At 37.4% G+C, this 23,224-nt stretch overlaps 1 protein-coding gene across 7 annotated transcripts in view; it reads left to right on the top strand.

Annotated features, from left to right (window-relative positions):
- The window catches only part of ATE1 (arginyltransferase 1), a 158,594-nt gene that overhangs the window by 50,227 nt on the left and 85,143 nt on the right, over positions 1-23,224 (top strand). For all 7 annotated transcript variants that reach the window (XM_032607842.1, XM_032607845.1, XM_032607844.1 and 4 more), the window contains one exon: positions 21,142-21,323. In XM_032607842.1, the coding sequence (XP_032463733.1) occupies positions 21,142-21,323 (182 nt within the window). The remainder of the gene's footprint in view (positions 1-21,141; positions 21,324-23,224) is intronic.

The following is a 23,224-nucleotide window of genomic DNA, read 5'->3' as shown; positions in this document are numbered from 1 at the left end:
TCGTTGCCGCCATTTTAATAGGTAGAATGAAGCCAGTCCATTTTAAAGAGACTTAGTTGTATCTCCTCACTCCCACGCCGCTCTCACATTGGCCTTGTCCTCTGTAAACTGCCCTGGTGTTAAAGGAGAGCTGGAGAAGTCTGGGCAGAGGCTGTCATCAAGCAGGTTTCAGTTAGTTTGAGAGAACTTTCTAAAATCCATGAATTGATTAGGGAAGAGCAGAAGCCTTCCCTTGTACTGAGCCTCATCATAACACAGGCAGGGTTTCAGGTGCCAGATTCGCTTTCTCATCTGATTCTCATAATGGTTCTGCAATTTAGAACTGAAAATCCAGCGATAAATTGTGAGATAAAGAAAACTCTTAGATAATCAGAGAACCAGTTATCAGTGTGAGCTGTGGTTGATAAGGAGTTGGTCACTTGGAGAAGATGGACGAGGCTTTGGGAAAGGAGTCGGAAAGGGGAAGCAGCCGGGTGTGTGGAGGGACATTGGACTTGGTACCAAACCTGGGCTTAAGGTCAGGTCCTCGCTTACTAGCCATGTGACACTGGGCAGTCGCAGCTTCCCTGAGCCTCAGCTTTCTCATAAGTAAAATGCAAATAATTTCTACCTCTCGAATGAAGCAGTGGGCAGGGGAGCGGTTTATAAAGCACTCTTCACATGTTACTAATATTTTGTATTCTTCTCTCAGGCGATGGTAAGACTCTGTCCCTGCCTTTCATTTGTCCTTCCTTGGCCTCTATTTGTTTACTTCACTCTCTGTTCTCTTCCCCACTCCCAACCTCTTAAAATCATATCCCGCTTCAGGGTGAGCCTAGATGCTGTGTCCTCTGTGATGCCCTCCCTGACCGCTCCACATGGAGGCAGTTGTTCCCTTTTCTGCTTCCATAATATTGCATTCTGTGCTGATTGAAGCTACTATTGTTATGTGGTGTGGCCCAGCCTCCTGGTGGCCTCCTTGAGACCTCGTGGTGGCCAGTTTGAATGATTTCCAGGGGAAACTGAGCAGACCAGAGCGGGTAGTACCATCCAGGCTTGGTTACATTTTCTAAATGTCCAGGACCAAAGGGGAAACAAAGCCTGGAAAGATCCTGGGTTTTGAAATGAGAGATCCTTGGGTGACCCATGAGTAAGTACTTTCATCTTTCAGTTAATCTAAAAAGTGGAGGTAATAATAATACTTAACTTACAGGGTTATTAAAACGAAATGAGATAATGTGTGGTAAACACTGAGTACAATGCCTGTCACACAGAATTTTAAATAGTTTGGTGTAAAAACAATAAAAATTAAAACTGTACTGTAAGAAACTTGAAGACAGTGTAAACTATATAGTCTACTCTTTAATCGATAAAGCACTTTCTAAGTATAGAATGGGAAGTATCACAAAGGAAAGGATGGGAAAATTAGATCTGATTTTGTAAAAAAATCCATGATTCGGTTCATGAAGACATACGGAGTTAAGAGGCAATTTGGGAAAGTGTAATAAAAAGATTATTATACTTAATATAATCTCTTAGAAACCGTTTTTAAATGTAGTGTTTTCTTTTGCATAATATTTGGTTGGATTTTATCAGATAGTTGATCAGCTGACATACAAATGGTAATATGTTTTTTAAAGTTTAATCTTATAAGCAATCAAAGGAATGCAATTTAAAATAGCAGTTATATACAATTTTTTAACTATCAAGATATCTTTTTTATTTTTAAGTGAATGCTTGGGAAGATGGGATGAGATGGGATGTTTTTAACCTTCATCCTTTATAGAAATCAGTTTGGTCATATACATTAAAGGTCTTATAGAAATGCATACCTTGTGGTTGAGTAATTCTTATCTGGGAATCACTGCCAGAGAAATAAAGATTGGGACAAACCTTGCTTAAATATGTTTGTTACAGCATTGTTTATAATGGCAAAAAGTTATAAATAATTTAAATGTTCAACCGTAGGAAAAGGTCATATAAATCATGGTGCAGCCGGCCATGTGATAGAACACCCAGTAGCCATTAAAATAGTGATCATGCATGTATGTTCATGCGTATATATTGATGAAAAATAGCAGTATAAAATACTTCTGCTTGTACTAAGAGACAGAAGCAGGATGCAGAATTATACATGCAGATCTCAGTTTAAAAACAATTTAAGTAAAAAAAAACCAACAGCAATTTAAGTATACAGAAATTAGTTAGGAAGGAGATACACCAAATGTTAGCGTTAACTACAAAATGCTAAATTATTTTACCTCTTGTTCTTCCACGAAGGAGTCACATGGGGAGAATGAGGTACTTTGGTAGGTTTTTGATGATGGCTCTTATAGTCAGTGTTTGACTGAGATGTACATCAGGGAACTCTCTAATTGATGTGGAAACAGGGTCTAGTCTTGGGGGAAAAAAAGGGACTGGCAGGAGCTTAGATGAAGAGATAACGTTGATAATGCTTAATTAAGGCTGGACTCGCATTTAAGCAAGAGCTCAGAGGAATAACGAGGAATAGGGGTTTTGAGCAGAAGGCAGTAAGGCTGGATTAGTTTACCTGCACAGGGAGTAAATAAGGAAGCTGGAGCTCGATATCTACTTCACTGGGGCAAAGTAGCAGTTTGAAGATGTTACTCAACAATGGCAAGGATGCTTTTAAATAGCCCTCACTAACAGACTTTTCTCAAATGTAAGCTCAATGAGAAAGGACCGTGTTTTTCTTGTTTCCTTGTGTTTCCATGTATTGTTAAGTACTATATAGGAGGCACTGAATAAATATTTGTTGAATGAATAAATAAGTAAACTAGGCACAGCTAAGGCTGAGAGTAGCAAGCTTTTCCCCATAATCTGGCAGGACTAGCTAAGAGCACACAGGGTCTAATATTTATGTCTCAATATGGTCAAGTCTCTCTTCCCAGCTAGATTGTAGCTACTTAAAATCAGGATCTTTGTCTTTTTCATTTTTGGATCCTCTCAGGTATAAATAGGGCTTGGAATGGTACCAACCATATACCTAGAGTTGTACCAAACAAATACTTTTAAAGTTACATCTTATTATTCATGTTAAATATTGGGAATCGTTGTGTAGAAGCTTAAATCTTTGGCGAAAAGTAGAAGGGAAAGTATCATCATCAAAGTTTAGTGATAGTTTCTGTTATTTTCTGTCTAATCTGCTTTTTCCATTTAATGATCTGGAGTTATGTTTTTACCTTGGCTAAACTGATCTTTTTTCTTACTGGGCTTATGGACATGGAGGAGGCAAAAGAATCAAAATTAAAGATGACCAACGTGCTTTTCTTTTCTTGAAGTGTTTGGGAAATACTTTGAGGGCATTCTGTTGATATTTTTCTAGCTTGGAATTTCACAGGGGCCACCTGATGGCATAGTTAGTGGCTCCTGCCCCTGAATTTCCAGCAGCACTGAGCTCAGGGTTCTGTTGCTGTGCTGCCTTGCAGAACTTGAGAGCCAAACAGAGCCAGAGCGGGAGAATGCTGAGACTCTCTAAATGTTTAATTTTGCCATTAAGCTTACGCTTCAGCTGGAGAAGGAAAATTGCAAATATGGGTAATACCCAAATATTGATAGCTTACCTAATTTTGAATAAAAGAAAAATAGTTCAGGTGGAGACAGTAAAATACATGAGGTTTGCAGCTGAAAATGAAGGAGACTTTAAATTTCATTCTGCCTACAAAAACTAAACTACTATGAATGAACCATGTCCTTTTGTTATAAGTCCTAAACAGTTAACTGCCACGTGAATCTAACAGAATTGTCAGGTTATAGTAATTACATCAGTAATTTGATCTGCTGTCATTTGAATGGAGCCATGTGTGGAGAGTCAGTTCCTTCCCTCTGTGGGGCTGACCCTTTTACATTTCTGTAAGCTGAAGACCAACAGAGCTCATTAAGCTTTATGGGAAAAGAGCTTTTGTCACCTCGTCAAGTCCGGCAACACATTTCCATTCTATTCCTGATTTCGCGTGGCTCTGTAGCTGCTGATGTGCATTCCCCTGCTAGGTTTACATGGGATCTCTCCCTCACAGACGTTTTTATTGACATTTCTAAGCCTGAACTACATTTCGTGTGGCACCACCTACAGATGTCTTCAATTAAATGTAGGTAAATAAAAGGGATTATGTATCAGAGGCTAAAAGATTCTTCACATTCTCTTCTAAGCCATACTTTGCCAGCCAATCCAGTAGCATGCAGTCTCAGCATCATTTGGAGGTAGAGAACTACAGAAGAGGCATTTGTGAGAAAAGTTAAACCATGTGGGAATGTGGGTCACTTAGGGTTCTCTTTAAGGATGTCCTATTCCTTCATTTCAGATCAATTAAAATCTTCTTTGTTAGCAGTTAGCATAATAATTTTTCGAGAAGTTAGCAGCTGTAGTATATTGGGCATTATCCTAAACGCTTTGCTTACATTATTTTAATTTTTGTAGAATGTCTATGCGGTAGTTATTTCCAATTTCCTTATGAAGAAAATTGAACCTAGAGAGGTAGTTTAGTTGAGTTCAGTATCACAGGTACTAGTGAATGGCAACAACGTGCTTAAAATGTCTCATATTACATGAAGTGATGATGATATTATTTGAAGGAAGACAGTGATAAATTTGAGATGTGTCAACCTTGGCACTGTTGACATTTTGGGTTGGATAAATCTTTTTCGTGGCACCGTCTTGTGCATTGTGTGATGCTTAGCAACATCTCTGGCCTCTACCCAAGAGACGCCAGTAGCACCCTTCCCCCTGAGTTGAAACAAAATGTCTCCAGACTTGCCACATATCCCTAGGGGGTAAAATGGCTCCGTATTAAAAACTACTGCCCTAGAGCAGCCTTAACAAAAAAAGAACAAAGAGAGTTAATAATCCAAGAGCGATGATAGTAGCAATGATAACGTGTTTTGAGTCTCACAAAAGGTGGGGAAGAGGACAGGTGAACAAAGGACAAGGGAGACAAATAGAAAACAAATAGCAAAATGGTCCACTTAAACACAGCCATATTAATTATTACATTAAATATTAATGATCTAAACCAGAAATCTCTATGGAAATGTTTTATATCTGTGCAGTGGAAAACATGTATGTAGTCAATGGTCATACATAGTCACTGAGCTCTTTAGGACCTGAATTTAAAATTTTTAAAATTTTAGTTAACTTACGTAGCCACATGTGGCCAGTGGCTATCCTATTGGACAGTACAGGTCTAAACACTCCAATTGAAAGTCAGGAATTGTCAGACTAGGTAAAAGAAAAAAAGCAAAATCCATCTCAAATATGAAAGCATGAGTAGGTTAAAAGTAAAAGACCAGAGTAAACTATACCATGGAAATACTAATCATAATAAAAATGGAGTGGCCGTATTCATACCTAACAAAATAGACTTCAGGGCAAAAGCTCTCACCAGAAGGAAAGATGGACATTTCATAATGATAAAATAGTCAGTTCATCAAGTGAGGACAGTAATCCCAAATGTGGTGCACTTAATAACAGAACCTCAAGATACATGAAGCAAAAACTAATGGAACTGAAAAGAGAAACAGTCAGATCCACAGCTATAGTTGGAGACTTTAGAGCAGCTTTCTCAGTAATCGATAGAACAACTAGGCAGAAAACTACAAGCAATTTAGAAGATTTGGACAAAACTATCACACAGTTCCACTTAGTTGACATCTATTGAATGCTGTACCCAACGACAAAATACGTATTTTTTCAAGTCCATAGGGAATATTCTCCAAGACAGATCATATGCTGTACCATTATACAAATCTTAATAAATTTAAAAGGATTGAAATAATCTCTGATCAAAGTGGAATTAAATTAGAATCAGTAACAAAAAACTGTTATAGTTTAGCAATAATAGGACAAACAACCTAATTTAAAAATAGATAAAAGACCTGATTATATATTTCACCGTGAAGACATACAAATGGCTAATAAGCACATGAAAAGATACTCACCATCCATTAGGGAAATGCACATTAATACCACAATGAGATACCAACAGAAACTCACTAGAATGACTATAATCAAAAGATAATACCGAGTGTTGGCGAGATGTGGAGAAATGGAACCCTCCTACACTGCTGATGGGAAGTAAAATGGTATACCCCCAGTTTAGCAGTTTCTCAAACTATTAAACTTAGGGTTACTGTATGACCCAGCAATTTCACCCTTAGGAGTATACACCTAAGTGAAATGAAGATGTTCAGACAAAGGCTTGTATGTGAATGCTCATGGCAGCATTATTCCTAATGGCCAAAAGCTGGAAACAATTCAGGTGTCTGTCAGCTGGTAAATGGATTAGCAAAGTGTGGTATTTTCATACAATGTAATACCATTCAGCAATAAGAAGGAATGAACTACAATACGTGCAACACGTGGATGAACCTTAAAAACATTATTGGAGGTGAAAGAAGCCAGGCACAACAGACTGCATGTTGTGTCTCTCCAGCTGTATGAATTATCCCGAAAAGGGGACTTTATAATAGAGTCAGAAAGCAGAGCAGTGCTTGCCTGGGATAAGAGGTACGAGCGGAGGACCGACTGCAAGTGGACTGTTGAGAATTTGGGGGGCGGTGGTGGTAGAAATGTTCTTAAATTGGGTTATGTGGTTCCACAATTCCGTGAATTCGCTAAAAATCACAGAATGCTGTGCTTAAAATGGGTGAATTTTATCATATGTTAAGTACACCTCAATAAAACTGTTTAAAAAAAAAGCTTTTATCATTTCTTCATCCTTTAATTTCTCAAAATGTTGTGGAAAAAGTCTGACTCAGCTTGGCATCTTCCCTAGTTGTGGTCTAGGTGTTTACACAGTTTTAGCATTTGCCAAGATAGTGTTGTGTGTTGAAATAGATGTTTTAATTTAAATATTAACTAGTTAATACCCAATATTAAATAAAGTTAGCCATTAATATTTATCAGTAGCTTGCAAAACCAACTTCCCAAGATTTTTTTTGGGGGGGGAGTCGGGAACTACTTTGCTCTTACTTGGAACTCTGTGGTAGACTGGGATCATATGTGTATATTTGGTTGTGTGTATGTGTATGTTTGTGCACTGATTGCAAACTGCAGGTAGCACAGGTGGGGATCTGGCTTTATAGCCAGTGGTAACATTCATTCATTTTGCTGTCAAGGAAAATAAAGGACTGTGAGAACCTAACATCTCTTCAGTCTGTCAGCATATGAAAAATATCGTTGTTTGGAATGGCTCTGGCAGATATCAAGATATCTCCAGTAACCAGAATTTGGAAGAGGGCATGGCTCTTACCTCAACTGGGTCCTGTAGAAATGAAGGGAGCTTGCAGAGGTAGCAGTGGGAGGGGTGAGGTAGGTGGAACGTTGAGTTGCTAACCTTGAGAAGGGAGTTCAAACAGTTTTACCAAATAAAGAGCACACTGAGCTGGCCTGAATTGGAGAGCTGTGGAGATAAGGCTAGGAAGAGGGCTGAGCTGGTGAGTTGTGGGAAGCTTTTTTACCTGCTGTCTGGTATAACGCTTGTGAGGACCCGCAGCGCTGAAAGAGCTGGGGCCAGGGCAGACAGAGGTAACTCAAGAGGGGCCGGATCTTCTCAGAGCGTGGTTGTCAGTCTGCTGTTTGTTACTGACTAACCAGAAATGGAAAACTGGGCAGTGGCTTGATCCACTGGGCAAAAGTAGGAACATGAGTGAAGATCACTGCTTTTCTAGTTAGTGGGTTGAGAAACAGTCATGCAGTTTTCAGGCTGAGCCCTGTGCTGTAGAATCAGAAGTTGAATAGGCAAGGTAGTGTTGGCTGAGGCACCAGTTAGAATTCCGGAGCCAAATCCCCCAAGTCACTGGGACTGTCATTTGATTGCTTTCCCTTTCAGCTGAGTCTGAGGCCTCTTGGGCAGTTCTGGCTGGGGTGAGCCTGCTGACAAAGAACCGGTTGAACTGAAGACATTATTCCTTCCCTCAGTTCATTTCAGTAATGCTTGGACAGCTTTCACGTGATCGTCAGAATAGTATTCCCTGGACTTACGGTGGCATTCAGCAAACGCTGGTTGAGTTCATAAATGAACTTATTCTCAATTAGTTTCTGGATATCACATGATAGTTGAGCCAGTGTAAGCTGAAACCTTATATTTTGTAGTGAAATTACATCAGCTGGAAGTCTTCTCCTGGAAACTGATCTCACGTGGTAAAAACTCAAAATTCAGAGAAGAAAAGAAAGCACACTAGAATAGAAAACCAAACGTTAAATAGAAAAATGCCATAAATTTCCATGTTGAAGATTTTTCTGCATGGGACTTGGATTAGTTTAGGCATTTAAGTCCATTCAAGATACCTTTTTGCCAGGTCAGCCTTCCTTTAGCGAGTAGTGGTATTCATCCTTAGTCTGAGGATCTTTCAGCTGTGTTCACAGTTAAGGTCATCTGCCTTGACGATTTTCATTACCCACTAGATGTGCATGAATGCTTCGGAAAATGTTTGAATGGTAAATCCTGGCATGGATTAGTTTCCATGGGGATGTCAGTCTTGTTTGATGTTGGTAGTCATTGAGTTCTAAATAAAAATATCAGTTTGGGTTGTCACCGTGGGATGTTTTTCTCTTCTATCAGAAAGATTGGAAAAGCAGGCTGCTCAAATTGAACCGACAGTAAGTAAGGGCTCACATTAGGTTAGTCACTCTTGTTTCTAAGGTGTTTGTTGTAGTGCCCAATAAATATTGGCTGATAGGTAGAATTGAGAAGTTTGGGATTCTACTGCTTTTCCTTTTGAGCGTTTAGATAGCGCCTCATAGAAGTCTTTTTGTTGGATGATTAGGATTGAAAATATAAAGGAAAATATAAATAAAATATAAGGAAATGTCAAAGTAAACAACGGATGAACATCTTAATTTTTATCTATTCTGTAGTAAAAATGCAGAAATAAATTCCTTTTTTATTTCTGTCACATTTATTAAAAACATTTACTGTAAATCTTTTCTCAGCTACCTATGCTTAAAGTTCAAATTTTTGTCATTACAGTGTTCTTAGTTTTAAGTTGTAAATGTTAGGGTAAACTTTTTTGCTTTCTTTGAAGCATTTTAGTTCCTAAGAATTCTGTCATTGAGACATACATTTCTTGATTCGTACTTTGGTTTAGTAAATTGCTGAAGTATCTCCATTCATTAGGTTGAACAGGGCATGTTAATATATTTTGGTTGTGTTTTAGCATGGTGTGCCACAGACGCAATGTCCACTGAGAAAAACACTGAACTGAAAGTTGAGAATTCCAGATCCTTCTTAGCATTCTCCTAAACTGGCTGTGTGACCTTGGGCAAGTCCCTTAATCACCTTGACCCTCACTTTTTCACTTGTAAAGTGAGTAAGAGTGTCTCAGATGAAGACGTCCCTTAAAACTGAGTGAACTTAGCCAACATTCTAACATGTTTTATAGCTTCTTTTCTGACTCGGGTGTTTTAAACCAGGCAAATAAAATAAGCTTCCCCCAACCTACAGCTTGCTGTAGTTCTGAAGCAAGTTGACATTTTACTTAGAATGGTTTTATTCACTTCTTTCTATAAAAACAAGTCTTATCCTGTTAACTTGCATACCCAAATATTATTTCTCTTATTTTTGTCCTTAATGTGGTCTCACTCGTACATGTTAATTATATTTTTAATAAAGTGATAACTTGTTTCGTAGAGAAAACTTGAGGTAGGAAATTGAGAAGTACCTGTTATAGATAAGCATTATAGCAGACTGAGAAAGTGCGTAAATACAAACATCACAACTTTCTTACAGATCCCTTTTACACCTTCTCAAAGTGGCTCCTCTCTAATGACTGGATAATCTTCACCAACTCAGGGATTCTGATGAAATTGAGGCCTTTAGATGTTTAACTAGTGTAAAGTACTGTACTGCAACCTGAGAGAATTGTGTGAATAGGAAGAGTGAATGAATTCTTCCTAATATGCAGGCTGTAAATGTTATGTCATTTATATTACTTAGTAAAATTAACTTTTATATATTTCCTTTGTGAGCAGAGAAAATGTTGCTTAAAGTAGAATAACAAAATATTGTTACTTTTACATGTACTTTTTTTTTTCTTTTTTAAGGATCATTTAAACTTAATTGCCTTTGGATTGAAATATAGGTGATGATAGGAAATAATGACATTAGAATAAGCCTGTATAGGCTAAAAGTTTTGGTGCAGTCTTATTACAGAGTTAGCATTATCTAATTTATAAATATATGTAACTAAGGTAATTGTGTGTTTTGAAGGTTATGATCAGTAAATTTGGCTCCTATAATATAAAATGGGCTGTAAAACATTGATATCTAGTGTAATATCAAATCAGAGTACTTGCAGTTTGTGTTAACTGTCAGAATCAGTGAAGAAAAAAATAACCTCAAAATGCAAAATATTCCTTGCCGATGGAGATTACAATGAATATTGGCAGCTAAACGTTAGGTAACGTTCCTAACTAGTTCAAGGCTATAGTTGTCTTTTTCAGGAGGTGGGATTTTGCCAGGGGAACAAGACTCATTTAATAGCAGATCTTTTGTTCTAATGGAATGTTCCTAAGTGGGAACTACATGTCCAACCACCATATATTTTCTCAGAATTGGCCCTTAATTTCACATACTTTGGGTATTAACTGGAAACAAGGTTGGAGTCTTTTTCCAGGTAGGCTGTTATTATATCTACTATACAATATAGCTGTGAACCCGGAATTGTGTTAGTTTTGGTAGCCATCTTTAGTGTACTGATTGTCTGCCAGAAAATTAGGAATTGGTTGCATTCAGTTTTTAAATCACTTGTGCAAAGCTATGTGATATATTAACCATGAGTATTGCTATTTGCATTTTCCAAATTAAATTTATTATTATTTTTAATTTCTTATAGACTATAGTTCACATTTTTAAATTTAGTTTTTGGGTCTTTTGTTTTTTAAAGAAATCATGTAAATTTTGATGCCATACTGGTTTAGCACACCTTTGAGTTTCTTTTTTTTTTTTAATTTTTATTGGAGTATAGTTGATTTAAAATGTGTTAATTTCTGTGCAGAGAAGCGAATCAGTTATACATGTACATATATCCACTCTCTTATTTGATTTTTATTTTTTTAATTAATTAGTTTATTATTTATTTATGGCTGTGTTGGGTCTTCGTTGCTGCACGCGAGCTTTCTCTAGTTGTGGTGAGCGGGGGCTACTCTTCGTTGCGGTGCGCATGCTTCTTATTGCTGTGGCTTCTCTTGATGTAGAGCACGGGCTCTAGGTGCACGGGCTTCAGTAGTTGTGGCACACGAGCTCGGTAGTTGTGGCGCACGGGCTTTGTTGCTCCGTGGCATGTGGGATCTTCCCGGCCCAGGGCTCGAACCTGTGTCCCCTGCATTGGCAGGCAGATTCTTAGCCACTGCACCACCAGAGAAGTCCCCACTCTTTTTTAGATTCTTTACCCATATAGGTCATTACAGAGTATTGAGTAGAGTTCCCTGTGCTATACAGTAGGTCCTTACTAGTTATCTATTTGATATATATCAACAGTATGGTGTATATGTCAATCCCAGTCTCCCAGTTTATCCCCCCCTTCCCCCAGTAACTATAAGTTTTTCTACGTCCGTGACTTTATTTTGTAAGTAAGTTCATTTGTACCATTTTTTTAGATTCCACATATAAGCGCTATCATATGGTATTTGTTTTTCTCTGTCTGACTTATTCACTCAGTATGACAATTTCTCGTCCATCCATGTTGCTGAAAATGAAATTATTTCATTCTTTTTTTATGGCTGAGTAATATTCCATTGTATATATATGTACCACATCCTTTTTATCCATTTCTCTGTCGATGGACATTTAGGTTGCTTCCACGTCCTGGCTATTGTAAATAGTGCTGCAGTGAACATTGGGTTGCTTGTATCTTTTCAAATTATGGTTTTCTTTGGGTATATGCCCAGGAGTGGGATTGCTGGGTCTTATGGTTAATTCTGTTTTTGGTTTTTAAGGAACCTCCATACTGTTCTCCATAGTGGCTGTACCAATTTACATTCCCACCAACAGTGTAGGAGGGTTCCCTTTTCTCCACACCCTCTCCAGCATTTATTGTTTATAGATTTTTTTTTTTTTTTTTTTTTTTTTTTTTTTTTTTTTTTTGCGGTTCACGGGCCTCTCACTGTTGTGGCCTCTCCCGTTGTGGAGCACAGGCCCCGGACGCGCAGGCCCAGCGGCCATGGCTCACTGGCCGAGCCCCTCCGCGGCATGTGGGATCTTCCCGGACCGGGGCACGAACCCGTGTGCCCTGCATAGGCAGGCGAACTCTCAACCACTGCGCCACCAGGGAAGCCCTGTTTATAGATTTTTTGATGATGGCCATTCTGACTGGTGTGAGGTGATACCTCATTGTAGTTTTGATTTACATTTCTGTAATAATTAGCGACGTTGAACATCTTTTCATGTGCTTTTGGCCATCTGAATGTCTTCGTGAGTTTCTGTTCTTAAAATGAATCTGAAGTTTATTTGTAGTGTTTCATGAAACTTAACAAAAGGCAAAATAGTTGCAGGAATAAGTTATTTTCAAGCAATGCACTTTTAATCAGGTGCTTAAAATGATTACCTTTGGGATTCTCCATAAACTCTTGTTTAAAAAAAATTCAGGACATCAGTTGGCAAATCGTGGATTTTTATGTGAACAGGTGTGTGATTTTGGAGAGTTACTTTTGGATGATTTAGCAGGGAGGAGAATACAGGTCCTGCTCTCTTACAGCCCCTGAAGACTTTCACTCTTCGAGACTTTGAACCCATGAGTAAGTTCCTCCAATGCTGTCCCTGGTGCCTGGAGTATGACTCCTCCTTTGCCTGTTCCTTTGAGTCTTAACAGTTGTCTGTTTTAAACATAACTGAAGCACATGGAGGCAGGTGGGTCAGGAGACAGGTGTACCTTATCAGAGTAAATATACACCCATTTTGGGAACCATTTAGCTGGAAGTCTGAATTGGTCCATTAATATCGATGTCATTTCTACAGAGTACCTTTGGTATTGTACTGCACAGCTCATTAATCACAGAAGCCATGCCATCCTTCCCCAACATTTAAGATGTGTTTTCTTTTGTATAGCTAGCGGTGAGCTTTATTGTTATATTTTTCCTGTTGTCAGCTAAATTCTTGAAATAGAGGAACTGCCGAAAAATAACTTCGCTTATTCTTTCAGTTATCTAAAACTGTGACAAACTGTGGGCATGAGAAAGATAAACTATTAAATGTTGCTAATCACATTACTGACTTGTGAGGAAATTGATAGCTTCTGTTAGTTTATATAACTTTGCTATTAAATGAGCTACTGATATAATTTCATAGACACAGTCTTTTAGGATGTGTCATTCAGACCCCTTAAAACAAAAACGGACTCAAATGTGCTCATACGCTACAAAGCGTTCGTACGTTGTCTTGTTTCTCACAGCTACCTGTGAGGGTGCTTAGTAGCATTATTCCTGTTTTAAAAATTCAGAAATTGATACTTTTAAAAGTCAAGTTATCGTCTTGCTAAGATAAAATAGCCAGAAAATGTACAGTGAGTGGAGTTAGGGCTCAAATCCAGATATCTGGGTTCCGAATCCTGGCCTCAAGTCACTATAACCTGCTCCCTTTCTGTTTGCAGTTTACAGTTTATAGACTCCTCTACCTACCTTTAAAAAATACATTTATGTGAATGGTTCTCAGAAGTGTGGTCCTGCAGTCTCTGGTGGTCCCTGATGCCTTTTCAGGGATTTCTCAAGGTCTAAATTATTTTATAATTAGCCTTTTCCTCTCTCGTTCTATTATGAGTGTTTGGGGATTTTTTCCAAAGGCTACAAATTAAATGCAGAAGCATGTATGAGAATACAGCTGTCCTCTGTAAGCCACACATTAAAGAGATTTGCAGAAACGTAAACAGTGCCATTCTTTTAACTAGATTTTTTTTTTTTTTTTTGGTTTTGGAAAATAACAGTAATTTTTAAACAAAATATGTTAATTTTACGTGTATTGGGTTTATTGTTATTTTTAAGTGCATTAACAAGTACATATTTTTGAAAGGCTCAGTTTTAATATTTAATACAGTAAATACCTACAGATACAGCTCAATAAGTAAAAGTTCTTTGGAGTCCTCAGTGAGTTTGGTAAGTGTAAAGGGATTTTGAGACCAAGAAGTACGAGAGTCACTGCTTTTCGTGATGCCTGTATCATTGAGGCAGCACCGCTGTTACTTTCCCTTTCCCAAGTAGTGTGTGTATTTTCCTGCATGATCTGTGATTATCTCACCTTTTGTGTTTATAAACGACATTTGAAGAGTATTAACCATTAAAAGTCCTTAACTAAGTAAGGGGTTAAAGAAATGTAGCAATCCCAGGAGTTGAAGTAGGATTCTCAAAACAATCGATAGAGACTAGTCAGTGACTTAGGAGGCCTCTCTAATACTGGGGGACTGAGCCCCTTGGTGAGTTGATTGAAGGGACAGACTGATATGGCTCTTTCGAACCTAGTGGAGGTGAAGGCGACAAATCTATGTTTGTTGATGGTTTAAATTTACAATAAAGACAATTTCTAGTTGCTACTCATGAGCACATTTGTAATCAGCAGGTATCCAAATAATAGCATGTTGAAGCACATGGCATGGTGAAGTTCAGTGAGTCTGGGTTTTAAGGATGTTGTTGGATGACTGGAGGTCCAGTCCAAGCGTTCTGCTGATTTCTGATTTCACAGATCTAACTGTTGTTCTTTCTGTTTTTATCTCCTTTACTCTGTCCCTCAAACTCTTGTGTTTTATCCTTGTTTTAAAGTATTACATAATTTGAATTAAGGGATTATGTTTGAGGGAAAGAAATTGTATTATGGCAGTTTTATGCCAGATGGAAGGATAGAACTGATTCAGCAAATATATGTGTGCATAGACAGACATCAAGCATGTTAGTTAGATCAGCATAGTGTATGGTGTTAGACACTAATTTTTTTTCAGACTTTCCCAGCTAGAAGTGAGTGATCTGGGGGCGCTGGCTATTCCAGCTGCAAAGAGGGCTGAGGGAATCAGTATTTCAGGTTCACTTCCAGTCCATTTTCCACAGCTGCCGAGTACTTGTTGAAAAGCTTGAAAGTATTGATTAACTTACGAATTGAGACTAGCAGATCATTGTTAACCAGTAGTGCTGATGTTTCAGATATAGTTTTAGGAAAATAGCTTCTTATCTCCCTTTACTTGGAGCATCTTCCATTTTTGAAATCTGTTTCTGTTTTTAAAAATTAGGTCAGTGAGGACCCCACAAGGGAGAAGAGGAAATCATTCATATTTTAATTGTCAGAAAACATGATGGAAAGAAAAGGAGTACAGCAAAGCAGGTTTTAAGAAAAATTTTTTAACCATGCATTGAAACATTTTGTTTTTCATGCTGCTTTATTTACTGACTTGGATAGATGAGGGATATTTGAAAAGTGAGTTTATTTAGAAGTGTTTAAAAGTAGCTGATTTGCTTATTTAGCATTGACTTAGGGGCTAGGAGGCCAGTTTGTGTGTCATTTAATAACTCCATGGTTTTATGATCATTTTATTGCTTAATTGACTCCTGGATTTCTGGTTTCCTCAGGTGATGGGATGGGGGTCAGAGTAGATGCTTATATGGCTTATTCTCTCCTAAGTGATTATAAAACAGCGCATATCTATATGAAGTGCTTTGCAGATGGGGAAGACCCCCAACCTTCACATGAATTGGAGAGATGGGAATAATGCCTGTGGTAGGACAAGTTGGTCATGACTGGACTCATAGGAGAACGAACCAGTGAAGTAAATGGAAGCAGGTTATTAAATGGGAGGTCCAGGGAATGAGAGAAGTGATGAAAATTGGCAACTGAGAAGATTATTGCGGTTTGAAAAAAACATTTCAAGCTGGTACAACACGTAGGACTGATTTATATTTAGGGTTAGCAATATATTGGTTATTTATTGAGAATATGCTTATTGAGTCCATACTTACTATGGCCTTAATAAATACATTTTAAATGAATGAACGAATACACTCATTTGATTTAATGAGTCCTAGAATGACACACTAAACTGAAATCATGGAAGAATTTAGATTAATTCAGGTGTTGTAGATTCAACAGGTTAATATCCTTTCTGTTTTCCTTTTGGGTAATGCTTCTGTTTGGTTATCTGTTCTGCTCTTCAAACTGTATGTGTTTCTAGAGAAACAGTAATGATTTTTTTAAGAGCAGTGCTATATGTGACAGTGAATGCTAAACCCAGGGTTTGACATAGTTTATTATTATATCAGTAGTTAGTGGAAGCTCTTAAAAGGTTAAAGATGTATTTACTACCCAAGCACCATTTTAACTACAGCAGTGGAAGTTTTAGAAATCACTGATGCTGCTAGTGCCTTCGTAAATTTTCTCTTGTTTGTTGTTGTTTACCTGGATCACCCACGCACGTACTTTTCCCCCCGCTTTCCCACACCGTATTTTTGGGAAAGAAGTCACTGTGCAGCTCACCCTTAAGTAGTGGGGAATTATGCTTCCCTACCTTTAGGCAGAGTATCTGCATAAACTTTTTGGAATTCTGCATGGGAGATTTGTCTCTTCTGCCTCATTTATTAGTTTATCCAATTATTTATATCAGTATGGACTCATGGACATTTATTTTGTATTTTGGGTTATAATCCAATAGTACTTTATTTTGTTGCTCCAATTGTTCCAGCTTTTGCCATTGGGAGCTCTTTTGGTTGACTCCTGTGCCCCTTTGATATACCTCCAGCAGTGTGGGTTTGCTTTCTGTTTTTGGTTTTTTGTGCACTTCCTTATTTTCTGGCACTATGAGGTGCTCTAGGCTTATCTTGTATATTTCCTGCCCCAGCCCTGGAATCACCCCTTTCTCCAAGCAGCCCTGGTTCTTTTTATTGCAGAATGATATTAGAAACCAAGATTTGTGTGTTAGGTATGTTTGTTGCTACTGGGTTGTTGTTTTTTTAGGTCTTCTCATCTGGCAAAGCAAAGAAATAAATGTGCATATACTAACCCTTGTATGAATATATCTATGGTATATGCATACCTATAAATATTTCTTTATGTAACCATCTGTGTCTATATTAAGCTAAACATGAGTTCGTACTCATGTCTCCAGCTCTAATCCATTGCCGCATGGATCATTCTAGCCTCTTGCCCTTGCTTATCTGTAAATTTCCATTCCAGTAGTGAGTCTCTTGGTTCCTACCATCCGCTGTCCATTTACTTAGTTGTTCAGTTCCAGTATACATGTATATCAGTATCAGAATTGTTAACCTGTAGTTCTCGTGGTAAACAATTTTATCAGGTAGAATGCAATGCTTATGTGCAGATTTCCTTTTGCCTTCATTCTTATAGACCCCCAAAGTTTCTTAGGTCAGCACATTTCCCCTCCCTAGCCTCTTTCAGTAAGATGTTTTCATGTGTATACAGGTAGATTCTCTTGTCACCATCTGCATTCCTTCTTGGGAACTTACCCTCCTAATTTTCTTTCACTTTGCATATATTAAAGCTCACTCTTTGTGTTGTAAAATTCTATGAGTTTTGACAAGTGCATAATGTCGTGTATGCACTACTACAGTATTATACAGAACAGTTTCATCCTATAAGTCCCTTGTGCTTCATCTATTCATCCTCCCCCCGAACCCCCAAATTCTTGGCAACCACTGATCTTTTTACTGTCTCAGTAGCTTTGCCTTTTATAGAATGTAACTGGAGTCATACAGTCTCTGTAGCACTTTCACGCTGATTTCATTCACTTAGCAATATGTATTTAAGGTTTCTCCATTTTGTGTGTGAGTTTGGCTTGGCAGCTTATGCCTCTACCAAAGTGTCTGTACCATTTTACATTTCCATCATCAGTGAATGAGAATTCCTGTTGTTCTGCATCCTCATCGACATTTGATATACAGGTTATTGGATTTCAGCCATTCTAATAGTTGTATAGTACACTCTCATTGGGTTTTATTTTTTTTATAAATTTATTTATTTATGTATTTATTTTTGGCTGTGTTGGGTCTTCGTTGCCGCACGCGGGCTCCCTCTAGTTGTGGCTAGCGGGGGCTACTCTTTGTTGTGGTGCGTGGGCTTCTCATTGCGGTGGCTTCTCTCGTTGCGGAGCACAGGCTCTAGACGTGCGGGCTTCAGTAGTTGTGGCACACGGGCTCAGTAGTTGTGGCGCACGGGCTTAGTTGCTCCGCGGCATGTGGGAATCTTCCCGGCCCAGGGCTCGAACCTGTGTCCCCTTCATTGGCAGGTGGATTCTTAACCACTGTGCCACCAGGGAAGCCCTCTCATTGTTTTTTAAATTTCAGTTTCCTAACAACAAATGATGTTGGGCATCTTTATTTATTTATTTTTTTGAGCATCTTATATGCTTATTTGCCATCTGCACATCTTCTTTGGTAAAGCATCTCCTTAGATATTTTGGTTTTTAATTGAGTTATTTGTCTTCTCATTGTCGAAATTTAAGAGTGTATATTTTTTTTTTTTTTTTTTTTTTTTTATGCGTTACGCGGGCCTCTCACTGTTGTGGCCTCTCCCGTTGCGGAGGACAGGCTCCGGACGCGCAGGCTCAGCGGCCATGGCTCACGGGCCCAGCCGCTCCGCGGCATGTGGGATCTTCCTGGACCGGGGCACGAACCCGTGTCCCCTGCATCGGCAGGCGGACTCTCAACCACTGCGCCACCAGGGAAGCCCTAGAGTGTATATTTTTGAATACCAGTTCCTTATGAGATATGTTTTGCAAGATTTTCTCCAGTCAGTGGCTTGACTTTTTATTCTCATAACAGTGCATTTCACAGAATCGAGATTCTTAATTTTAATGATGTCCAGCTTGTCAGTTGTTTCTTTCATGGATTGTCCTTTTTGGTGTTGTATCTTAAATTCATTGCCAAACCCCAGGTCACATAGATCTCTGCCTGTTTATCACCTAGAAGTTTTATAGTTTTGCATTTTACATAGTCTGTGATCCATTTTTAGTTAATTTTTTTGAAAGACGTAAGGTCTGTGACTCGATATTGCTGTTTTTGTATTTGGATGTCCAGTTGTTACAGCACCATTTGTTGTATAGACTGTCCTTTCTCTCTTGGATTATCTTTGCTTCTTTGTCAAAGGCCAGTTGACTGTATTTATGTGGGTTTATTTCTGGGTTCTGTTTTCTGTTCTGCTGTTTCATTTGTTCGTTCACCAGTATCACACTATCTCGATTATTGTAGCTTTATAGTAAGTCTGGATATCAAGTGGTGTCAGTCCTTCAACTTTGTTCTTCAGTATTGTGTTGGTATTCTGGCTCTTTTTCCTTTCCATGTAAACATTAGAATTAATTTGTCAATATTCACAAAATAAGTGGCTGGGATTTTGATTGAGATTGAATTAAATCTGGAGACCTACTTGGGAAGAGTGGACATCTCAATCGAAATGAACATATAATATTTTCCATTTGTTTACATTTTGATTCCATTTGTCATAGTTTTGTAGGTTTTTTTGGCGTATGGATTCTGTATGTATTCATATTTTCTTAGATTTATACTTAGGTGTATAATTTTTTTGGTGGTTTTGTAAATAGTATTGTGTTTTTAATTTCAAATTCCAGTCATTGTTAGTATATAGGGAAGCAATTGACTTGTATATCAACCTTGTACCCTATAACCTTCTTGTAATTGCTTATTAGTTTCAATTTTTGTTGTTGATTCTTTGGAATTCTCTGCATAGCATGTCATGTCATTTGTGAACAAAGACAATTTTATTTTTTTCCTTCCCAATCTGTATGTATTACTTCCTTTTCAGTAACTAGGATTTCCAGTGTGATATTGAATAGGAGTGATGAGAGGATATCATTGCCTTGTTCCCAATTTTAGGGGGCGATTATCCAGTTTCTTACCATTGAGTCTGATGTCAGTTGTAGATTTTTTTGTATATGTTCTTTATGAAGTTGATGAAGTTTCCCTCTATTCCTAGTTTGCTGAGAGCTTTTAGTCATGAATGGGTGTTGGATTTTGTCAAATGTGTTTTCTCTATCAATTGATATGATCATACAATTTTTCTTTTAGCCTCTTTTCATGGTTAGATTACATTAATTGCTTTTCTTTTTTTAATCACTTCTCTAATGTTGAACTAGCCTTGCATACCTGGAGTTAATCCTGCTTTGTCCTGGTGTATAATTCTTTTCATACATTGTTGGATTTGATTTCATAGTATCTTGGTGAGGATTTTTGCATCTATGTTCATGAGAGATTGTTCTGTAGATTTCCTGTCTTCTAATGTCTTTTTCTGGTTTTAGTATTAGCAGACCTGCTTTTTCATTTTCCTTTATTTCCTTCTAGCTTTTTTTCCCATACACACTCTCTGTGACTTTAAGTGTGTGAACATGATACACAAGTTTTGTTGTATTTGTTCACTTAAATTGTTCATCTCCAACATTCATTCAGTCTCTAGCAAAGCATTTTTTATGGTGCTTCATAATTTTCATTATAAGGTTTTCTTTTAATAACAGTTTCATTTAAATTCATGTTGAACTTTAAAATGAGAAATATCATTCAACTAACTATTTACAGAGAATGATTACACTCTGAAATCTCTAGATACCTGTAGCAAAAATTTGTGGGATTTTCTTCTGTGGGATTATAGGTATATTAAAATAATGATAAGGAAATAACTTTTACTTTCCTTTGGTTAATAGAGAGAAATGTCATAGCACTTACTTACACAGGAACTCTTACCTAGAAAAAATTAGGAGCTCATATGCCTTATGAGTGCAGTGGTGGCCACAGATCAGGCCTAGCTGGCAGCATAGGGATAGTTCTCCTGTTCGCACTCAACCCTTGCCTTTATGTTCCCCATCTTTCTATCATTTACCATTTCTTTCCCAACTTTGGTGTGGAACAGAAGAATAGAGTTTAACAGTGCTCACTTATCCTGTACATTTTATATTTCCTACGGCAAATTTTAAAACAAGTTGAAAAAAATCTTAAGTTGGTTTTTCTCTATTCTTTTGTTGCTTCAGCGTTTCTACACCTAAAAAGTTTTGCAGGGTATGACTCTTCTGAGAGCCGGAAGATGATGGCAACAAAGAGGAAACTTTAGGACTTACTAACCTGAGTAAAATACAAGTAAAAGAGGTTAATTATTAAGATTTTTAATATAAAGAGAAAAATGACAAACTGTTCATGTTTGTGTGTCTACCTTTTCTCAGGCAGAGAATCCCCCCTATGGACCAGATTGTGGTTATGGTTCCTTTCACCAGCAGTATTGGCTTGATGGAAAGATCATTGCTGTGGGGGTGATTGACGTCCTTCCATACTGTGTCTCGTCTGTATATTTGTACTATGATCCTGATTATTCGTTTCTGTCTTTGGGTGTCTACTCTGCACTCCGGTAAGATTGCTTTTGACAATTGTAATGGTCATATACAACTTCAAATAATTCTTCATTTGATTATATTTTATTATAAACAGTAGAAATCCCATTGGATAGTACATAATAATTTGTTGCTTTAGTAGTCTCTTATATATTGATATTTAGAAATACCACTTTTAGAACTGAGGCCACAGAGTCTGATGGTAATTCCCTAGCTTTTTAAGGTATCCATCTGGTCTAATGTATGAGAAGTCACTGTGATACTTTTGTTGTTTAGTTTATGCATTTATTTAAGCTTCCCTGTCAGAGCCACATAATGTTTTTTTAAAATGTTACATTATTTAGATATTTTCTCTTGTCATTACTATTGTATATATATATTTTATAATTAATTAAAGGTTACGTGAATCTGGTGTAAACGAATTAAAGCAATGGCAGTCTGTTGGAAGAAATATACAGTTATATAAAGTATATAGAACAGGACCAGAGAGTCCCTGACTGTCCACTTGACTCTGTGACCTCATTGAAAGATGATTTCCTTTTTATGTCCATGGCTGCAAATATATGCAACACAGCACAGATATTTTTAGGTGCATTATCCTAATAATGAAAATAGTGGGGTCTTGTTTCATGAAAATATTTGTGTTTATTTTTATGGCTGCTTGTCTGCATATACATGTGGTAGAGGAGGAAGGAGCGTTGAGAATTATTTTTATGTTGTTTGGGAGCTTGAGTCTCTTTTTTCTCCCTCTTTATCACTTTTTTCTCTTTGCTTTTCCCATTCTTTGTCTCTGATGGTCACGTTTTTCACATCTTGATAAAATATACTTTGAGATTATTTTATTTACTGTGTGTGCTTTTCTCTGAATTATAAAAGTAGGAGAGTTGATTTTTTTTTAAATCACTAGTTGATTAAAAAAAAATACGGTCCATAATTGATATTTTTGTGTTTTTCAGTGGCACACAATATTGATATTTTCAACATGACCTATCTTAATGCCAAGTTACATAGCAAATTAAAAAATATACAATGTTTACGACTGATCCTTATAATGATCTTTTATTTTTCTTATGTATTTAATTACATTTTGTATAAACTAATTAAAAAACATCCATGATTCTTTGTAGTATCTTTTAACTCTTTGTGAAATTAGAACTGATAATTTAAAGCATTCACATTTTGTAACTTCAGAAGCGTGTATTTCAGAAAAGATACTTTTTCTTTGTATCAGAATCAGTCAGTACTTTGAAATTATTACCATTTTCTTCTTTTATTTATGTATCTCTCACTTTACAGTGTGTAGGCATGGATTTGTCTAGATTCCTCAGATAAATGTTAAGAATGATATTTATTCTTAGATAATAAATCCCAGCCTCTGTATGAAATATTTCATTTCTCAATAAACAAAGAGATATAGAAATCCCACTGCATTTGAGATAGCAAATAATTCCCAACAAAATTTGTTCCCAGCAATCTGTTTGTTGCTTGGTATATCTCTTGAAAGTTCTGGAGCTGGAGGGCTTTGAGGAGGTAGTAGAGGAGCCTGAGGGCACAGAAGTTGGGGTCAGTGGAGAGTGAGGAGGTTGCCACTGCATCTGTTTCCGTGCTCTTGAGAATCTGAATTGCTGAGTTTATAGAAGAGGAAAGGCAGCCAGGAGACTGACATTATGAAGAAAAATTGGGGAGAGTAGGTTACAAGTTGCCAGTTCCATTCCTGATTTTAATGTATTTCAGTGAAGCCTGTTAAATTTTTCCTCCATTTCTTCAGTTTCTTAAGCAATCGTACAATCAATAGAGTTTTTATATTTTAATCTGTAATCAAGATTACAGATTACTAGATTTTTATGTCATCTAGGCTACAGACTTTAAAAACGTTTGAATTGGGGAGCATGAGCATGGAATTTATTTCCTTTCTTTT

The sequence above is a fragment of the Phocoena sinus genome, chromosome 16, assembly GCF_008692025.1.
Source record: "Phocoena sinus isolate mPhoSin1 chromosome 16, mPhoSin1.pri, whole genome shotgun sequence".
In the NCBI taxonomy this organism is placed as follows: Eukaryota; Metazoa; Chordata; class Mammalia; order Artiodactyla; family Phocoenidae; genus Phocoena; species Phocoena sinus.
This window is presented reverse-complemented; position numbering and strand designations above follow the sequence as displayed.